At 35.8% G+C, this 17,208-nt stretch overlaps 1 protein-coding gene across 1 annotated transcript; it reads left to right on the top strand.

Annotated features, from left to right (window-relative positions):
- The first annotated feature begins 5,445 nt into the window (after window positions 1–5,445).
- LOC110868870 (delta-1-pyrroline-5-carboxylate synthase) lies at window positions 5,446–16,736 on the top strand. The gene is made up of 20 exons (XM_022118137.2): window positions 5,446–5,712; window positions 7,285–7,356; window positions 7,432–7,535; window positions 8,120–8,222; window positions 8,783–8,944; window positions 9,835–10,112; window positions 10,643–10,793; window positions 11,179–11,343; window positions 11,426–11,503; window positions 12,166–12,255; window positions 12,616–12,702; window positions 12,807–12,893; window positions 14,100–14,196; window positions 14,293–14,396; window positions 14,496–14,571; window positions 15,330–15,480; window positions 15,572–15,640; window positions 15,732–15,798; window positions 16,379–16,449; window positions 16,553–16,736. The coding sequence occupies exons 1-20, from the start codon at window positions 5,653–5,655 to the stop codon at window positions 16,632–16,634; spliced, it is 2,154 nt and encodes a 717-aa protein (XP_021973829.1). The 5' UTR covers window positions 5,446–5,652; the 3' UTR covers window positions 16,635–16,736.
- The last annotated feature ends 472 nt before the right edge of the window (window positions 16,737–17,208 follow it).

The following is a 17,208-nucleotide window of genomic DNA, read 5'->3' as shown; positions in this document are numbered from 1 at the left end:
TTAAAAAAATAACTGAAAATAGAAAAAATAACGCAAAACATCCATGAACATGATGCATTTAAATTTCAGTGGAGTGAATTTAAAATTTGGTGATGCGGATCAGGGATGAGGTGTTTATATAACAAGGAAAAAAATCATTTAAGAAGAAACTTAATAACAAAAAAAGCGCATAACAACAAAACAATAAATAATTTATAATTCCTCTCATTAATTTTGTTTTCTTTCATTAGTTTGGCAAAAACATTTTACCTACATATTCTAAAAAAAAAAAAAACTAGGGAATATTTCACAGAATAGTAACCAAGTTTTAAAAGTGTTCTAACTAGGTCACTGGTGTCGTTTTTGTCACAATTAGATAACATAACATTCAAATCGAGCCATGTCTTTTTTTCCACGTGTCAAAAAAAAAAAAAATGGAGCATAAAATGTTGGGGTCGAATTATTTTAATATATGAAATTATATTTATTAAAAATAAAAACCATTTAATTACACTAAAAATTAAAAAAACAAGTTACAATTCACGTCATCACTCGACATAAGCATCAAATAAAAGAGAAAAAAGAAACAAAAATTCACATCACCATTTCATCCTATGAAATGGATGAAAAGACCCTTAATTTTAATGAAGAATGAATGTTGAGTGATCTGATTGGAACACTTTTGAAACTTGAGTGACCTAATTGGAACACTTTTAAAACTTTGTTACTATTCTACAAAGTTACCCCATTCCTACACATATCAAAATTTATTCTGTAGTGTATCCTACACATATCGAAATTTATCTTACGCTTTATCCTACGCATATTCAAATTTATCCTACGCCTATATGTTTTACAATAACATTAAATACAACATATTAAATGAAGCATTTCTATTTGTTTAAAACTTATTATTTCTATCTTAAAAAAAATCTCATTTAAACCCTCCTCAATTCATGTATTTACAAAATTCGTACAATCATTAGTTTTTATAAAATATAATTACAAATTTAATATCCTTTCTTGTATATTTTAAAAATGCTATTGATATTTTCATATTTTTCTATTTTTTATATCTTGTCTTGTTGTGTCGGGAATCGTTAGGTATAATATATTTTTAATAACGATTTTTAATGTATAATAGTTTTGCCATCTAGTTCATTAATTATAATGATTATTCTTGCTTTTAGTATTTGACTATTTGTAATGTTTTTTTAGTCTCTCTATTATTCAAGTAAAGATTCCGCATGGGAGGTGTTGACCCGTGTGTGGGACGAAAATTCCTCTTTATGGGTGAAACACGCAAAGAGGTTCATAAATTAACATTGTTAACTCTATGGACTTAAAGGGTGGACGGTATACTCTCGGTGACTCAATCAAAGAGGTCACTTTACCGTGTGGTTATGTGGTGCCGGCGGTTAATCGATGAGTGGTAATTGTCCAACTCGGTGTATACTCACCGAGTGAGAAATCGAAGGAGAAGAGAAGATAAAGAGGAGAGAGAGGGGGTTAATGGTGGGCCCTATCCTTTTTCAACCAATCACATTTTTTTTTTAAATTGTTTACCACTCTCCATGTGTTTTACGATTGCTAGTGATTGAATACAAAATGTGGAGTGGAGTGAGGACTTAACATGACATGACATTATTGGTTAGAAAATAAGTTAAACACTCACCATTTGGTGACCACTTCCTCCACCCTAAGGGTCTGTTTGGTATGGCGTAATGGAATAGATGAGGAAATGGAATGGATGAGGTAATGGAATGGAGAAAGAAATGAAATGGATCATTACATTCCATAGTCTTGTTTGGTTACCATGCGGGAAAAGAATAATTCATTACCTTGTGTTGTTTGGTAGGTAAGAAAAGAGGAATGAATTAAATCGGCGATGGTTGGTGGCGGTGATCGGTGGCGGCTAGTGGCGGTGGCAGCGATGGGTGGCGGTGGTCGGTGGTAGCGGTGGTTGGTGGGTGACGGTTATTAGCAGTGGTGGTGGCGATGGTCGGGGTTGGCAATGGTCTGCGGTGGTAGGTGGCGGCGATGGTGGTCGATGGTGGTGGCGACGACGGTGGGTGGTGGTGGTCGACGGTAGCGGGAGGTGGCCGCGGAAGATGGCGGTAGTGGTCGGGGTGGTGGTGGTGGTCGGTGGTGGCGGGTGGCAGCGATGGTGGTCTATGGTGGTGGTGACGGGTGATGGTGGTCGACGGTAGTGGGTGGTGGCAGCGAGGATGGCGGTGGTGGTCAGCAGAGGGTGGCAGTAGTGGCCGGGGTGGCGGTGGTTTATGATGGCGGGTGGCAGCGATGGTAGTCGATGGTGGTGGCGGTGGGCGGCGGTGGCGGCGGACACTGGAAGGCGGTGGTGGTAGTGGTAGTGGTCGGCGGAGGTTGGTGGCGAGTGGTGACGACGGCAGGTGGTGGTGGTGGCAAATGGTGGAGGTGATGGACGGTGTTTGTGACATAGGTTGAGAGAGGGAATGGAATGGAAAAAAATAGGGGGAGTGGATGGAATGAATGAATTTGAGGGAATGAAATGACTTATGTAATAGGTGATTCTATTAGGTTGACCAACCAAACACACTTTTTTCATTCCCTCGCAATAGTTCATTCCATTCCACCTTCCATTTCTACATACCAGACACTACCTAAGGGATTGATGTAACAATAACTAACATTTATGTTATACCTTAATATTGCTAAACTACCTTTTGATAATGTTTACACTCTTTTTTTTTTTGAACGACAAACAACAACATTTTATTCATCACCAAATTTTTAGACAACACAATAGTTAGTAAGCTACTAAGCCAACCACCTTTACATCATCGCCTATAATACAGTCGAAAACAATATATTGATTAGTTATCTCTCCGATTCAAACCTCACCCATTTTTCCCATTCTATGCTTATCCGTTTCTCCCAAAATTTTACCCACATGAAGGAAATTGCTTGGATCTCCACGAAGATTGCTTAATGTTTACACTCTTAACAACAAAATTAATAACATGTCATAAGAATATTAACAAAGTTGATACACTATAAAACAAATAGCAACAAAAACAAAACTAAAACACATATAATAATATCATGATGAACCAAACAAATTCCGACATAACATTGGTACTCATATCAATATTATCGAACTTCTACCAATATTTGTTTTTATGGTTTTCAATCAATGTAAAACACGCGCTGATATCCTTTTGAGCATACCACGACTTTATTTTTATTTTCCTGAGTTTTCTCTTTCGATTATTATACCTTTTGAGCATAGCGTCGAGGAATCCATAGGTAAACAAACAATTTCTATATGACTTGTGCAACTTTACAATCAAACAAAAGTTATTTATTTAACGAAAATCCTACAATTCAAAAGTAGAGATATAAACGAGCTAAACTATTTTACATTGGCTCAAAATAAAAGCTCGAAACAAACAGAGCTCAAACAAGCTTGAGCCTGATCAAACTCAGGATCGACTCGATTAAGGCTATCCAAAAAGCCTGTGGCTCGGAGCGCGCTCGGTAAAAGCTCACTCGACCTAAAATTCGAGCCAAGCCAAGTCCGAGTTTAGATATTCAACTCGACCTAAAATTCGAGCCTAGCCGAGCCAGCTCAGTTTAGAATCGAGCCGAGCCCAAACTTGCCCTAGCTCAGCTAGGCTCGGCTCATGAACAACCTAGACTCGATTCCACCTAGGGGTGCAAACGAGACGAGCTACTCGAGCTCGAGCCCGAGCCTAAAAACAAGCTCATTTAGTAAATGAGCCAGAGCCCGAGCTTCGCTTATCGAGCTTGAGCCGGCTCGCGAGCCTAAACGAGTTTTCTGTTTATATATTCTTTATTAATATATTAAACATATATTTATATAATAATAATTACCATTCATATAAATATAAAAAATAACTAAATTATATATAAAATAATAATTATAATTAATATAAATTAATTAATAAATACTAAACAAATCGAGCCCAAGCTCGAGCCAAACTTGAACTTGAAAAATTATCTTTGAGCAGAGCTCAAATTCAGGCTCTTAGAGCATTCTCATTCAAACCGTCAAAAACTATGTGGGGGGTTTTTAAAATATAAGAAGTATAAAAAGTGGTTGTGAGTGGAGGAGAGAGAAAATGTTACTGTTCATCTGTATATTTAGGGGGACACTGTTCACCCCTTATACTTTTTTAATATATATTGAAAGTGGTTGTGAGTGGAGGAGAGAGAAAATGTAATATATATTGAAAAGGAGAGAGAAAAAGTGTTTGTTTTTAGTGGAAATATATTGATATAGGAGTTGTTTTTTAGTGGAATGTATGTATATTTTTAGTGGATTGGATGTGAATCTATACATATAATAAAGTAAACCATTTGGTGCCACATGTCGCTCTATGGGGTGATCTCAATTATGCTTTCCCGCCTAAACAAATAGATATTGTTAATAAAATTAAAAAAAATACACAAATTTTAGAGATAACCAATTTTAAAACTTTAAATTAGCATAGGTACATGGATTAGATAAGAAAAAACTAATAAAAGATAACTGATTCACTAACAAAATCAATTCTTATAATCTTAAATAATACAACGTTTAATTATAATACATTTGACAATGACTTCTTATAATCTTAAATAATACAACGTTTAATGCATATGCTAAAAGATGTTAAGGGGTAAATTTATCTTTGATTTTACCTCTTTAATTTTTCTTGACTTTTGGTTATTTAAACAATAATTTACACTTTTGCCGCATATCTATATCTATACATATAATAAAGTAAACCATTTGGTGCCACATGTTGCTCTATGGGGTGATCCCAATTATGTTTTCCCGCCTAAACAAATAGATATTGTTAATAAAATTAAAAAAAATACACAAATTTTAGAGAGAACCAATTTTAAAACTTTAAATTAGAATAGGTACATGGATTAGATAAGAAAAAACTAATAAAAGATAACTGATTCACTAACAAAATCAATCATGATTTTTAATTGGTTAATCAAAACAATTAATTCATATATGATTCGAAATTTATAATTTCAATAAGTTAACCACTCTTATTTTTTTTCCAATAAGTTGTAGATAACCACTCTTATTTATTTTTTATTAGTTAAAGTTAGTTTTCCATGTTTAACCACTTTTGTTTTATTAGTTATCTATTAAATATTGCGACTCATAATAGTTAACATGTACGAGTTGATGGGTTACATTTATATTAACTCATTTATGTCAATATGGTATATAAATGTTACTGTCTTTGTTTTGCATTTACAGGAAATACCTATATTATATAGTTTAAATTGTTCAACCCGTGTAACACACGGGAAACTAACCTAGTGCTCTTATAAGTTAAACGAGCTCGAGCTCTGGCTCAGATGGTTTCCACCCATGTAAAGGATATGCTCCGATACCTAATCAAAAACCTTGGTATCTAACCTACGTGTCACAATCTAGGGGCCAGACAATAATCGCGACCATTGTATCACATCACACCCTATCATACCCATACTTTGTCAACTCAACCTCTTACTTACTCATTACTTGCAACAACCATGTGTCTCTCTTGATGTCTATACATACACACACACATCCGTTTGCAGACACTACTCAAACCCTACGTTTCCGAGTTTCCTCATATCTCTCTCTCTCTCTCTCTCTCTCTCCCTTAAACCCTTCTCGCAATGGCTGCGATTGACCCATCTCGTCGGTTTTTGAAGGATGTTAAGCGTATTGTTATCAAGGTGAGTTTTAATTTCATCAATTTTATGTTTAGTTTTGTTGGTTTTCACTTGGGTTTGATTGATTTGTTGGATTTGTTTGGTGGGTTTGTTTAAAGTTTTCATCTTTGATTTGTGTGGTGTGTGGTTTTTAGATTGCATTTGTTCATTTGGATTTGTGGGTTTTACTTGATGAATTGAGTAATCATGCAAGGTTTTTTTTTTTTTTTTTTTTTTTTTTTTTTTTTTTTTAATTGAGTTGATTAGAATCTGATTATCTGAGTGAGTTTATCAATTTGGGAATTTATCTGTTTATGCTTCTGGATTTTTTTTGTATATACTTTTTGTAATTTTTATGATTTTGTGGCTATTAATCCTCATAAGAAAGAATTTACCTGTAAAAATCAAAATGCTAAGTGTTTTGTAGGGTTTCTTTTTTTTTTTTTTTTTTTTTTTTTTTTTTTTAGGATTTGGTTCTTATAGAACTGAAAGAATATGACATTACTCTTTATGCAAATTTATAGTTTTAATGTGCAGGATGAATTTTTTTTTTTATTTTTTTTATTGTGTTTGCTATCTGATAGATAATAGATATAGAAAATGTACTGTAATGAGAATTTGAATTATCAGCAGGATATGTGTAACCGATACATTTGATCGAAATTAGGTGCCACGGGCATGTGTTTTTCCGGATTCCCGTAAATCTTAATGAATTAGGAAAAAAATTATTTACGGTTAATTTACAAGGTATCCGAATTTGATGGCTTTGGGCTTCTCATATAAGGAAAAGGATATAAAGTTACTCTTTATGCAATTCCATGTATTAATGAGTAAAAATGTAGAATGCATGATTATATAGGTTGCTACAGGGTATGTAGCGAATAGCGTAGCATATAGGTTGAAGGTCGCTACAGGGTATGTAGCCATAAATAGCGGGATTTCAGTTATTGTTTTTTATTGAGTAAATTGCCAAATTCGTCCCTGAGGTATGGGGGTGTTTACCAGTTTCATCCAAAACAACTTTTTTGTACCATATTGCCCCTCACTTTTGTGACTTTTTTTGCCATTTTCATCCAAACGTCTAACTTTTTTGCCAAAATCATCCCTGAGATTTGGGATTTTTTGCCATTTTAATCCAAATATTTGATAGAAAATATAAAGCAAATTAGACATTTGGATGAAAATGGCAAAAAATCTCAAAAGTGAAGGACGATATTGTACAAAAAAGTTGTTTTGGATAAAATTGGGAAACACGCCCAAACCTCAGGGATGATTTTAGCAATTTATACTTTTTTACTTTTTAAATATAAACAACGATTAACTATTGCTATAAAATAGTTGGATTTTAGGTTTTTGCTAAACATAAATGTAAAATAGCGTATATACCAGGGTATTTTGATATAATATACATATAAAAAATTAAAAAAAAAAATTTCTAGTGTATCGCTATTTATAAAATAGCGTCCGCAATTTATCGCTATTCGCCATGTAGCATAGGTACCTTATTGCTATCTGTCGCTATTCGCCATTAACAACTATGTTCGTACACTTGATTATTTTCATGGATTTATGAACTGATAAATCTTTTATTTAAAGGTAGGGACAGCTGTCGTCACACGAGATGACGGAAGACTTGCGCTTGGGCGACTAGGAGCTCTCTGTGAGCAGGTATATTTTATCAGAACTCGTTCTTCTAGTATTTCTCTTGAATGCTTGTTATAATAAGTTGTGTTTGAAATGCAGCTTCAAACACTTAACTCTCAAGGATTCGAGGTTATCTTGGTCTCATCAGGTGCTGTCGGTGCCGGTCGACAGCGGCTTCGATACAGAAAATTAGTCCACAGCAGGTACTTACAAGATGCAACCGCAACATAAACTTTAATTTGCATGGAAACTTGTCATTACTGAATTTTCTCTTATTTGTTACGCTTTTTATAACAATTTTCACATATTATATTATAACTATGAATTAAGTTTAAATCGCTTGTTTCATGGAAGCACACACTAGTGTCCTCGCGAAGGGTGCGGAGCACCCTAACTCGCACACGCTCGCGCGCACGTGGCGTGGGCGATGAGGCGCAATGTGGCGCTTTGATGGCACTTGAGAGCCGCCTTTGTATAACCAACCGGGGTAGCCCAGTTGGCCACCGACACCCACCTCTTCCCAGAGGTACCGGGTTCGAGTCTTGGGAGTGACACATGTCGCCCAGGGTAAGAACTAGGCATGGGGAAGTCACCGCGGAGCTAGCTTGGTCGGGTAGCGGCTCCCGGAGTGAGATCACTCTGGCGGTTGGGAGGACCGTGCACTATCCCCCCCCCCCCCCCCCCCCAAGTTTAAATCGCAAAGTAACCTAATTATTATAATTAAGAATTAACCATGATAGTTTTAAATACTAGCGAGTAGCGACTAATAAATGTTTACGTCTTGAAGCTTTGCTGACCTCCAGAAACCACAAGTTGAGCTTGACGGTAAGGCATGTGCAGCCGTTGGACAAAACGGTCTCATGGCACTTTACGATACGTTGTTCAGTCAGGTTCAGTTTATTTTATTTTATTTCCTTCACTTCTTTACGCTTTGAGTAAATTACAAAAATCGTCCTTTATGTATGTCAGTTATTGCAAACTGTGTCCTTTGTCTTCAATAATTACAGAAAACGTACTCGATGTTTGCAAACCCTTGCAAGTTATGTCCTTTAGCCCTAACTCAGTTAATTTTTGTGGTTAAATCTGACCAAATAGACCCCACATGAGGGTATTTTTGTGGTTAAATCTGAATAAATGGACCTCACATGAGAGTAAAATGACCAAAATATCCTCATGTGGGGTCCATTTGGTCAGATTTAACCACAAAAAGTTAACTGAGTTAGGGCTAAAGGACATAACTTGCAAGGGTTTGCAAACATCGAGTACGTTTTCTGTAATTATTGAAGACAAAGGACACAGTTTGCATTTTGCAATAAGTCATAAGTGATATACATAAAGGACGATTTTTGTAATTTACTCTTACGCTTTTACCTTATTTTCATTTAATTTACGTCATCGCTTCTTTAATATTCTTTACGGTAAAAAGAGATGCTTGCTATCGTGTTTGCAGCTGGATGTGACATCAGCGCAGCTTCTTGTGACCGATAACGACTTCAGGAGTCCAGAATTTAGGCAACAACTTACCGAAACAGTGGATTCGTTATTGTCTTATAAGGTTATTCCTATATTTAATGAAAACGATGCCGTTAGTACCCGTCGCGCTCCATATGAGGTATTTTTCGTTCTTTACCATTTCTGCCAAAAAAATTTTTACTTATTTATATAATCTTAAACTTTAAAGTCGGTGGCTTTTACACAAGTCACCTCCCTTTTTTCCATCTTTTACACAAGTGGTCCTTTCTTTTCTCCACCGACCATACGAACCCTTAACTTTTGAAAATTCCAGTTTTAACTCTTACACATTACTCCATTTTACAACTCCCACAAATTTTGGTCTACGTTTAGACGTAAACTTTTTTTATTTTTTTTTTTAATTTTGAAACAAGTCAGGTTGATATAATATGTTTTTGTGCTTATTTTATGTACGTTTCCAGTTGGTCTACGTTTCGCTGTAAATTTAGTTCCAAATAGGATGGGGTCAAATATAGTACATTCTCATTCAACGGTATAATTCGAGTTACTCTATGTTTCGAGCACGTCGCAACGCGCTAGGGGTAAATTTAAACCCTTGATCATTGGCGCAGCATAGTGGGGGCGGAGGGGGCGGCCGACCCCCCGAACTTTTCGCTCAGTAGTGGAGAGTATGTAGTTTCCGTATAGATATTTTTGGGTATCTACGTTTTCGACCCCCCGTTTTATAGAAATTTTTGGGTATATACGTTTTCGACCCCCCGGACGGAAATCTCAAGCTTCGCCACTGCCCTTGATTATGCTTTTTTTGTACGTTTCCTATGTATGACTTGGGTCACATGTAAATACGTTATGATTGTACAGTATAAATTCGGTTACTTTACATTTTGATCAAACCGCAATGCTATTGAGTTATAAACCGGATACGTCAAAACGCGCGTTTTCGTATGGTTAACGTATCCATAACGTTTGGACTAATTTGTTCGATGTTATACATACTTATGTTTTATTGCTATGATGTGTATATTGTAGGATTCTTCCGGAATATTCTGGGATAACGACAGTTTGGCAGCTCTATTGGCGTTGGAGCTAAAAGCCGATCTTCTCGTACTATTAAGTGACGTAGACGGTCTCTACAGTGGGCCACCAAGTGATCCTCAATCGAAGTTGATTCATACATACATTAAGGAAAAACTCGAGAACACAATTACGTTCGGTGACAAGTCGAGGCTCGGAAGAGGTGGAATGACGGCTAAAGTCAAAGCTGCGGTTTACGCTTCACAGGCTGGCATTCCCGTTGTTATAACCAGGTATGTATAGTTGTATACAGTATATTATCCTGCTTATTATGTTGAGTAAAATGCCATTTTCGTCCCTGAGGTTTGGCCAGTTTTGCGACTTTCGTCCAAAGGTTTGTTTGTTCGCATCTAGATCCAAAAGGTTTAAAATCTTGCTGTTGTCATCCGGCTCGTTAACTCCATCCATTTTTCTTGGTTAAGTCAGGGGTATTTCCGTCTTTTATGTTAACTTAAAGGGCAATTCAGTCTTTTTCAAAGGTATTCGGTCTTTTTACATAAAATGAAAAAGACCAAATTGCCCTTTAAGTTAACACAACTAAGGGAAATACCCTTAATGGAGAAATATGGATGGAGTTAACGAGCCGGATGAAAATGGCAAGATTTCAAACCTTTTGGATCCAGACGCGGAAAAACAAACCTTTGGACGAAAGTCGCAAAACTGGCCAAACCTCAAGGACGAAAATGGCATTTTACTCTATTATGTTATATGTACGGGCTTAATGTTTTTTCAAAACTAATTTGTTTATTAAAATGTTGGAAAGCGGGTTCGCTGGGGACAATATTGTAAAAGTTCTCCAAGGACAGCATATCGGTACACTGTTTCATCAGGACGCTCACACGTGGGTGTCGAATGGCGAGTTAAATTCACGTGACATGGCAGTTGCCGCAAGAGAAAGTTCTAGACGCCTCCAGGTATCATCATAAATTAGTTTGCGCATGAATTATCAATACAATTTAATGAAGAGTTAATTACTGTTTTCGTCCCTGTGGTTTGTCAAAAATCACTATTTCAGTCCATTAGTTTAAAAATTGCGATTTCAGTCCATGTAGTTTCACTTTCGTAACCATTTCAGTCCTTGTGGTTTCACTTTCGTAACCATTTCAATCCATTATTCTGTTAAGTACTGGGACTGAAATGGTTACGAGGCGGACTGAAATGGTTACGAAAGTGAAACCACAAGGACTGAAATCGCAATTTTTAAACTAATGGACTGAAATAGTGATTTTTGACAAACCACAGGGACGAAAACAGTAACTAACTCTTTAATGAATTATCTATACGTTTTAATGAATGCAGGCCATGCCTGCAAAAGAAAGAAGTAAGATTTTACTTGACGTAGCCGATGCTTTGGAAGCAAATGAGAAAGTGATTGTGCACGAAAATGAAGCTGATGTGGCGGCTGCCAAAGATGCTGGATATGAAACGGCGTTAGTCTCCCGGTTGGCGATCAAGCCTGGGAAGGCAAGTCGTTTTGCATATCGTTAACTTACTTTTTTGTTTTAGTGAATTTTGTTTTACATCGTGCGCACGTCGTATTTTATAGGTCTCTAGTCTTGCAAAAGCCATACGTGTACTTGCAAATATGGAAGAGCCGATTGGACAAATATTAAAGAGAACAGAGGTTAGGAATTTACATTTACATTTTGATACAATAGATTTATAATTCATTGCTGGTAGGGCTGCAAACGAACCGAACGAAATTGTTTGTGTTCGTTTGTTAATACAATACATATATGTGTTCACGAACTATTCATGAACACTTACCGAACGAGATTTTATGTTTGTGTTCGTTTGTTAAGGAAGTGAACGTGTTCGTGTTCGTTTGTTAATTTTAGGCAACGAACGTTGATGAACACAAATGTATATAAACGATCACAAACAAGCATTCATGAACATAATATATAATATAATACACTAACACTTCTTAAATATTTTATTTGTCGGAATTTAGAAGTATTTAAATAAAATAAAAAAACTATAAACACCACTGAACTATCGAACACAATCGAACGTAAACGAACATGTTACCGAACGTTCACGAACATAAATCAACGAACACGGCCTTTGTTCACGTTCTTTCATTTAACTAAACGAACAAAATTTCTTGTTTGTGTTTGTTTGTTTAATAAATGAATGAACACAAACGAACTTCCCGCTGGACGGTTCACGAACTGTTGTGTGTGGCTTTCTTTCAACAACATTTTGTACTTTACCTTTTTATTTTGATTTGTTTTTTTTTTCCTATTTTATATTCTATTATCTAATAACTATTGTTGTATCCAGCTGTCAGACGGATTCATCTTAGACAAAACATCATCTCCTTTAGGTGTCCTTCTTGTTATCTTTGAGTCTCGGCCCGATGCGCTAGTTCAGGTATATACACGTCATCATAGTTATTAATAGCGAGCATAGCGCCCGCTATAGCGAATAGCGGAGCGTTGCGTTCATGTGTCGCTATATAGCTGGTAGCGACAAATAGCGGTAAATAGCGAGATTTTTGTAAAATTTTTAGCTTATTTGTATTTTTTTGGTAAAATATACATACAAAATTTTTCTGAAAATTTCGTCTAGTGTATCGCTAAACATGAAATAGCGCCCGATATTTGATCGCTATCGCTACGTAGCATTTAGGTAGCTTGTCGCTATCGTCCGCTATTCGCTATTGACAACTATGCACGTCATACCTATCTTTTCAATTATATGCAAGTCTTAATTTCCTTACAATGCGAACAGATAGCATCGTTGGCTATACGATCCGGGAACGGGCTCTTATTGAAAGGGGGAAAGGAAGCCAGACGGTCCAACGCAATCTTGCACAAGGTCTCTTTTTTTAGTAAATTAGTCAATATATATTCTTTTTCTTTTTCATTCTGTTCCATTATTTTGGACGTAATGCCACAAGTTATATCCAACGTTATATATAGGTCATTACTTCAGCTATACCAGAAAGCGTTGGTGGAGGACTTATCGGACTCGTGACAACTAGAGATGAGATTCCTGAATTGCTTAAGGTTGGTTATATACGAAGCTGCGTTTGTTTTGTAATAGCTCTTTAGGGGTGTTTAAAAAGCTCGTGGCTCGCTTGAAACTTGCTCGAAAAAAGCTCGTTTTGTAATCGAGCCGAGCTCAAGCTAGGGTGCTCAGCTCGTGGCTCGACTCGATGGCTCGGCTCTGTGGGTCGACTCGTGGCTTGACTTATTGGCTCGTATGTATGTGTGTGTATATATTATGTATGTACTAGGTTATAACCCCGTGTATTACACTGGTTGAATAAATGAATTTTATATACTAAATAATAAAACATTATCTTTTTAAAAGCCTCCTTTATTGCACGGGTTGAATAAATGTAATTTTATATATTATATAATAAAATAAGTTATATCTATAAGAACCATATGTATTGTACGGGTTGAATAAATATAATATTATATACCAAATAATAAAAAAAAATTATATCTTTAAAACCATTGTATTACACGGGTTGAATAAATGTAATATTGTTTACCAAATAATAAAAAAAGTTATATTTTTTAAAAACCCCCGTGTATTACATGGGTTGAATAAATATGATTTTATATACCAAATAATAAAAAAATATATTTAAAAAAACTAACGGATTTTTTTATATTTAAAGTAGGATAAGATTGAATATTAATCTGAACTAACGGATTTTTTTATATTTAAAGTAGGATAAGATTGAATATTAATCTTTATTTATTTAGTTAATATAAGATTGAAAAATCATATGATTGATTTTAGATTTGATTAAATATTATTAATAATAAAAATTTGTATTAATTTAGATTAAATATTATTATTATTATTATTAGTATTATTAATAATTTTAATCAATTAAATGAGAGAATGACAAGTGTCCCAAAACAGGTTTCTTTTATTATATAGTATAGATTTCTTGGAAAATGGGAATGTTTGTTATTTTTTTTTAATTTTTGTTTTGTTATGCTATCAATATTTGTAAAAAAATGTTATTAAAAAAATTAACGAGCCGGCTCGATCGGGCTCGAGCTGGCTCGAAGTTTTTACGAGCCGAGCTCGAGCTCGACTTTTCAGCTCGAAAAAATAATCGAGCCGAGCCGAGTTGGCTCGTTTAGGTTCGAGCTCGAGCCCAGCCAGACTCGGCTCGATTACAGCCCTATAGTTCTCCCCTACTCTATGTTAAGTGTTGGTAATAATATGCGATTTTGAATCCTTTTCAGCTTGATGACGTCATCGATCTTGTGATTCCAAGAGGCAGCAATAAACTCGTCTCTCAAATCAAGTCTTCAACGAAAATTCCTGTTCTAGGTCATGCTGGTAAGACGAAAAACATTCGACGTTCTTAGTTCTCTTACATTTTTAATAGGAACCAAAAAAGCAGGATGACGTAACCAATCTTATTTAACGTTTCAGATGGAGTCTGTCACGTTTACGTCGACAAATCTGCGGATATGGAAATGGCAAAGAACATAGTGGTGGATGCAAAAACAGATTACCCTGCAGCCTGTAATGCTATGGTATTTTTCTTTCTCGAAAATCATGATACCCCCCCCCCCCCTATTATAGAATGTAGTATCAACATACAAATACCGATATGTGTGATCTTTTGCGACCAGGAAACGCTTCTTGTTCACAAGGATTTGATGGAGAATGGTGGTGTTAATGAGCTTCTTATTGAACTTCAAACTAAAGGTATCGACACTTTTTAACCGTACGAAAACACGAAAATTATTATATAATAACTTAATTTCAAAGGTCGGTGCCGACCTTTGAAATCACCATTCACCCATCAAGTTTTGTGAGTTGACATAATTCACCCCTCAACCCTCTAACTTGACAAAAATGACCCCCCTACTTTCTAACTTGACAAAAAAGGCCCCCATACTTTCTAACTTTTCTTTAACCCTCAAACCTTTGACATACATTCGAGTTCGTTTACGCCTTAACGTATTTTTTGTTTGAAAACAAGTTGGGTCAATTATAAAATGTTTTTTTATGTACGTTTTGAGTTGGTATCAGTGGCGAAGTATAGAAGGGGTGGGGAGGGGCGCCCGACCCCCCGAACTTTTCGCTCAGTAGTGTTATATATGTAGTTTTCGTATAGAAATTTTTGGGTATATACGTTTTCGACCCCCGGTTCTATAGAAATTTTTGGGATATACGTTTTCGAACCCCCCCCCCCCCCCCCCCCCGCGTCATTCGGGTCAAGGTTCGCCACTGGTTGGTATGTTTTGATGTAAATTTGTTTGGAAACAAATCGCGTCAAATGTAATACGTCTCGAGTCGACGGTATAAATTTGAGTTAGCATATGTTTCGACGTAAATTTAGTTCGGAAACGAGTCTGGTTGATCGTAGTCTATACGCTGTCATGTCGCGTACAGCGCCGCCGCAACGCGCGGTGGGTAAAAAAAACTAGTTAAATATATATGAATGTGGTGTTGTTTTTCAGGTGTACGCATAAAGGGTGGGCCAAGAGCGAGTTCCGCACTTAACCTTCCAGCAGCACCTTCGTTTCATCATGAGTACGGTTCACTGGCATGCACCGTTGAAATTGTGGACGACGTGCATGCTGCCATTGATCATATACACAAGCATGGAAGGCAATCTATCTTCTCTACTCGAAACTCTCTTCATATCTTATAATTCTTTTTCTATTATTTTTTAACATGTAATGACTGATTTTACTTGCAGTGCGCACACTGATTGTATTATAACTCAAGATCGTGAAGTTGCCGACATCTTTCTTCGTCAAGTTGACAGGTTCTTGTCTTCTGATTTTTTTTTTTATTATTATTTTGTCGGTCTTATAGATTTACGGTTTAAGCATCTTCTGGTTGGTTTCATTTTGCAGTGCTGCTGTACTTCACAACGCAAGCACAAGATTTAGCGACGGATTTCGCTTTGGTCTTGGTGCAGAGGTAAATACTTATATTTAGGGGTGGTCAGAATTCGATTCGGATTCGAAAATTTCGATCCAATTTGATTCGATTATCAAGAATTCGATCCGATTATCAAGAATTCAAGTTCGATTCAATTCGAATTTGAGTCCAGCAAATCGAACACGAATTTATAATTTTAAATTCGATTTGAAATTCGAACTCAATTTATGCACATTTTATTTATTATATTTATACATAATATACACATATAATTTGAATTTGGGGTATAGTATAAATTAATCTATAAATTTATTTTAAGTCCTAAAATAGTCCATTACCAAGCCCAAATAGCCCATAACGAATTTACATATTTTAAAAGAATTTGAATCAAAACGAATATATTCGATTCGAATTCGAATTTTTAATCTATTCGAATTGGCATTTTAATTGAATTGACTCGATTTTTAATCGAATTCAAATTCAAGCAAAAAAAAATAATTATTCGAATAATTCGAATATTCGTTATTTGATTTGATGAACACCTCTACGGCCCTACTTATATTTCTTCTGTTGGAATACTTAATAATACATACATGCTAATTGTCGGATGCCTCAACAGGTTGGTATAAGTACGAGCAGGATCCATGCTCGTGGGCCGGTAGGTGTCGAGGGATTGCTTACAACGCGCTGGTATACTACCGTTGATGTTTCACTTTTTCTTTATTTGTTAGAAATACATTTTCACATAATGTTTTTTTTTTTTTTTTTTTTTTTTTTTTTTTTTTTTTTTCAGGATTGGCAGAGGAAGTGGACAAGTGGTGGATAACGATAAAGGAGTCGTGTATACTCACCGTGACCTCACTCACCAAGCTTAAGTTATATATTCTTTAGAGAAGTGAGAGATCTTGTTGTTACGTTATCGAGTGTTGTAATGGTACATTCAAAATTGTCGGTTGGCTGGTGATTTATTGTTATTATTATTGTTTTGGGGGGGGGGGGGGGGGAGTGGCGTTTAGTATCGGTCTGATCGCGTTTTAGCTATTCATGTTAGAACTTAGAAGCAAGCACTAATACCATCTTCATTGTTTCAAGATCACTTTCTTTCACTGTCATCTTAGTTTTTCAAAATTGTTAGAGAAAATAATTAGAATTTATAAAATGTGAGTTTTGAATTATTTGCACATAGTAAAACATGTAATACAAATGTTATTAAAATAGTTTGCTTGACTAAGAACTGACCCGCGAAATCGCTTTTTGAGGTTTAGTCTCCGCTTTTATATACAGGCTAAGGCTTAGCCCGCGGTGCTTTGTTAATGAGTAATGACTATTTGGGTAAAAACTTGGTGAACTTTTTTTTTTAAACGGCCAACAAATCAATCCCGAGTACTCTTGGGGGCTGGGGCACCCACTGGACAAACGGAGTACTCTGAGAGTAACCCGAGTGGTCCA

Source organism: Helianthus annuus, chromosome 7, assembly GCF_002127325.2.
Source record: "Helianthus annuus cultivar XRQ/B chromosome 7, HanXRQr2.0-SUNRISE, whole genome shotgun sequence".
In the NCBI taxonomy this organism is placed as follows: domain Eukaryota; kingdom Viridiplantae; phylum Streptophyta; class Magnoliopsida; order Asterales; family Asteraceae; genus Helianthus; species Helianthus annuus.
This window is presented reverse-complemented; position numbering and strand designations above follow the sequence as displayed.

Bases quoted from the DNA above. Each gene is read 5' to 3' on its own strand.
- LOC110868870 (XM_022118137.2), top strand. From the start codon at position 5,653: ATGGCTGCGATTGACCCATCTCGTCGGTTTTTGAAGGATGTTAAGCGT. The intron at 14,397-14,495 runs GTATTTTTCTTT...TTTTGCGACCAG, and splicing joins CTGCAGCCTGTAATGCTATG to GAAACGCTTCTTGTTCACAA. The intron at 15,641-15,731 runs GTTCTTGTCTTC...TTCATTTTGCAG, and splicing joins TTTCTTCGTCAAGTTGACAG to TGCTGCTGTACTTCACAACG.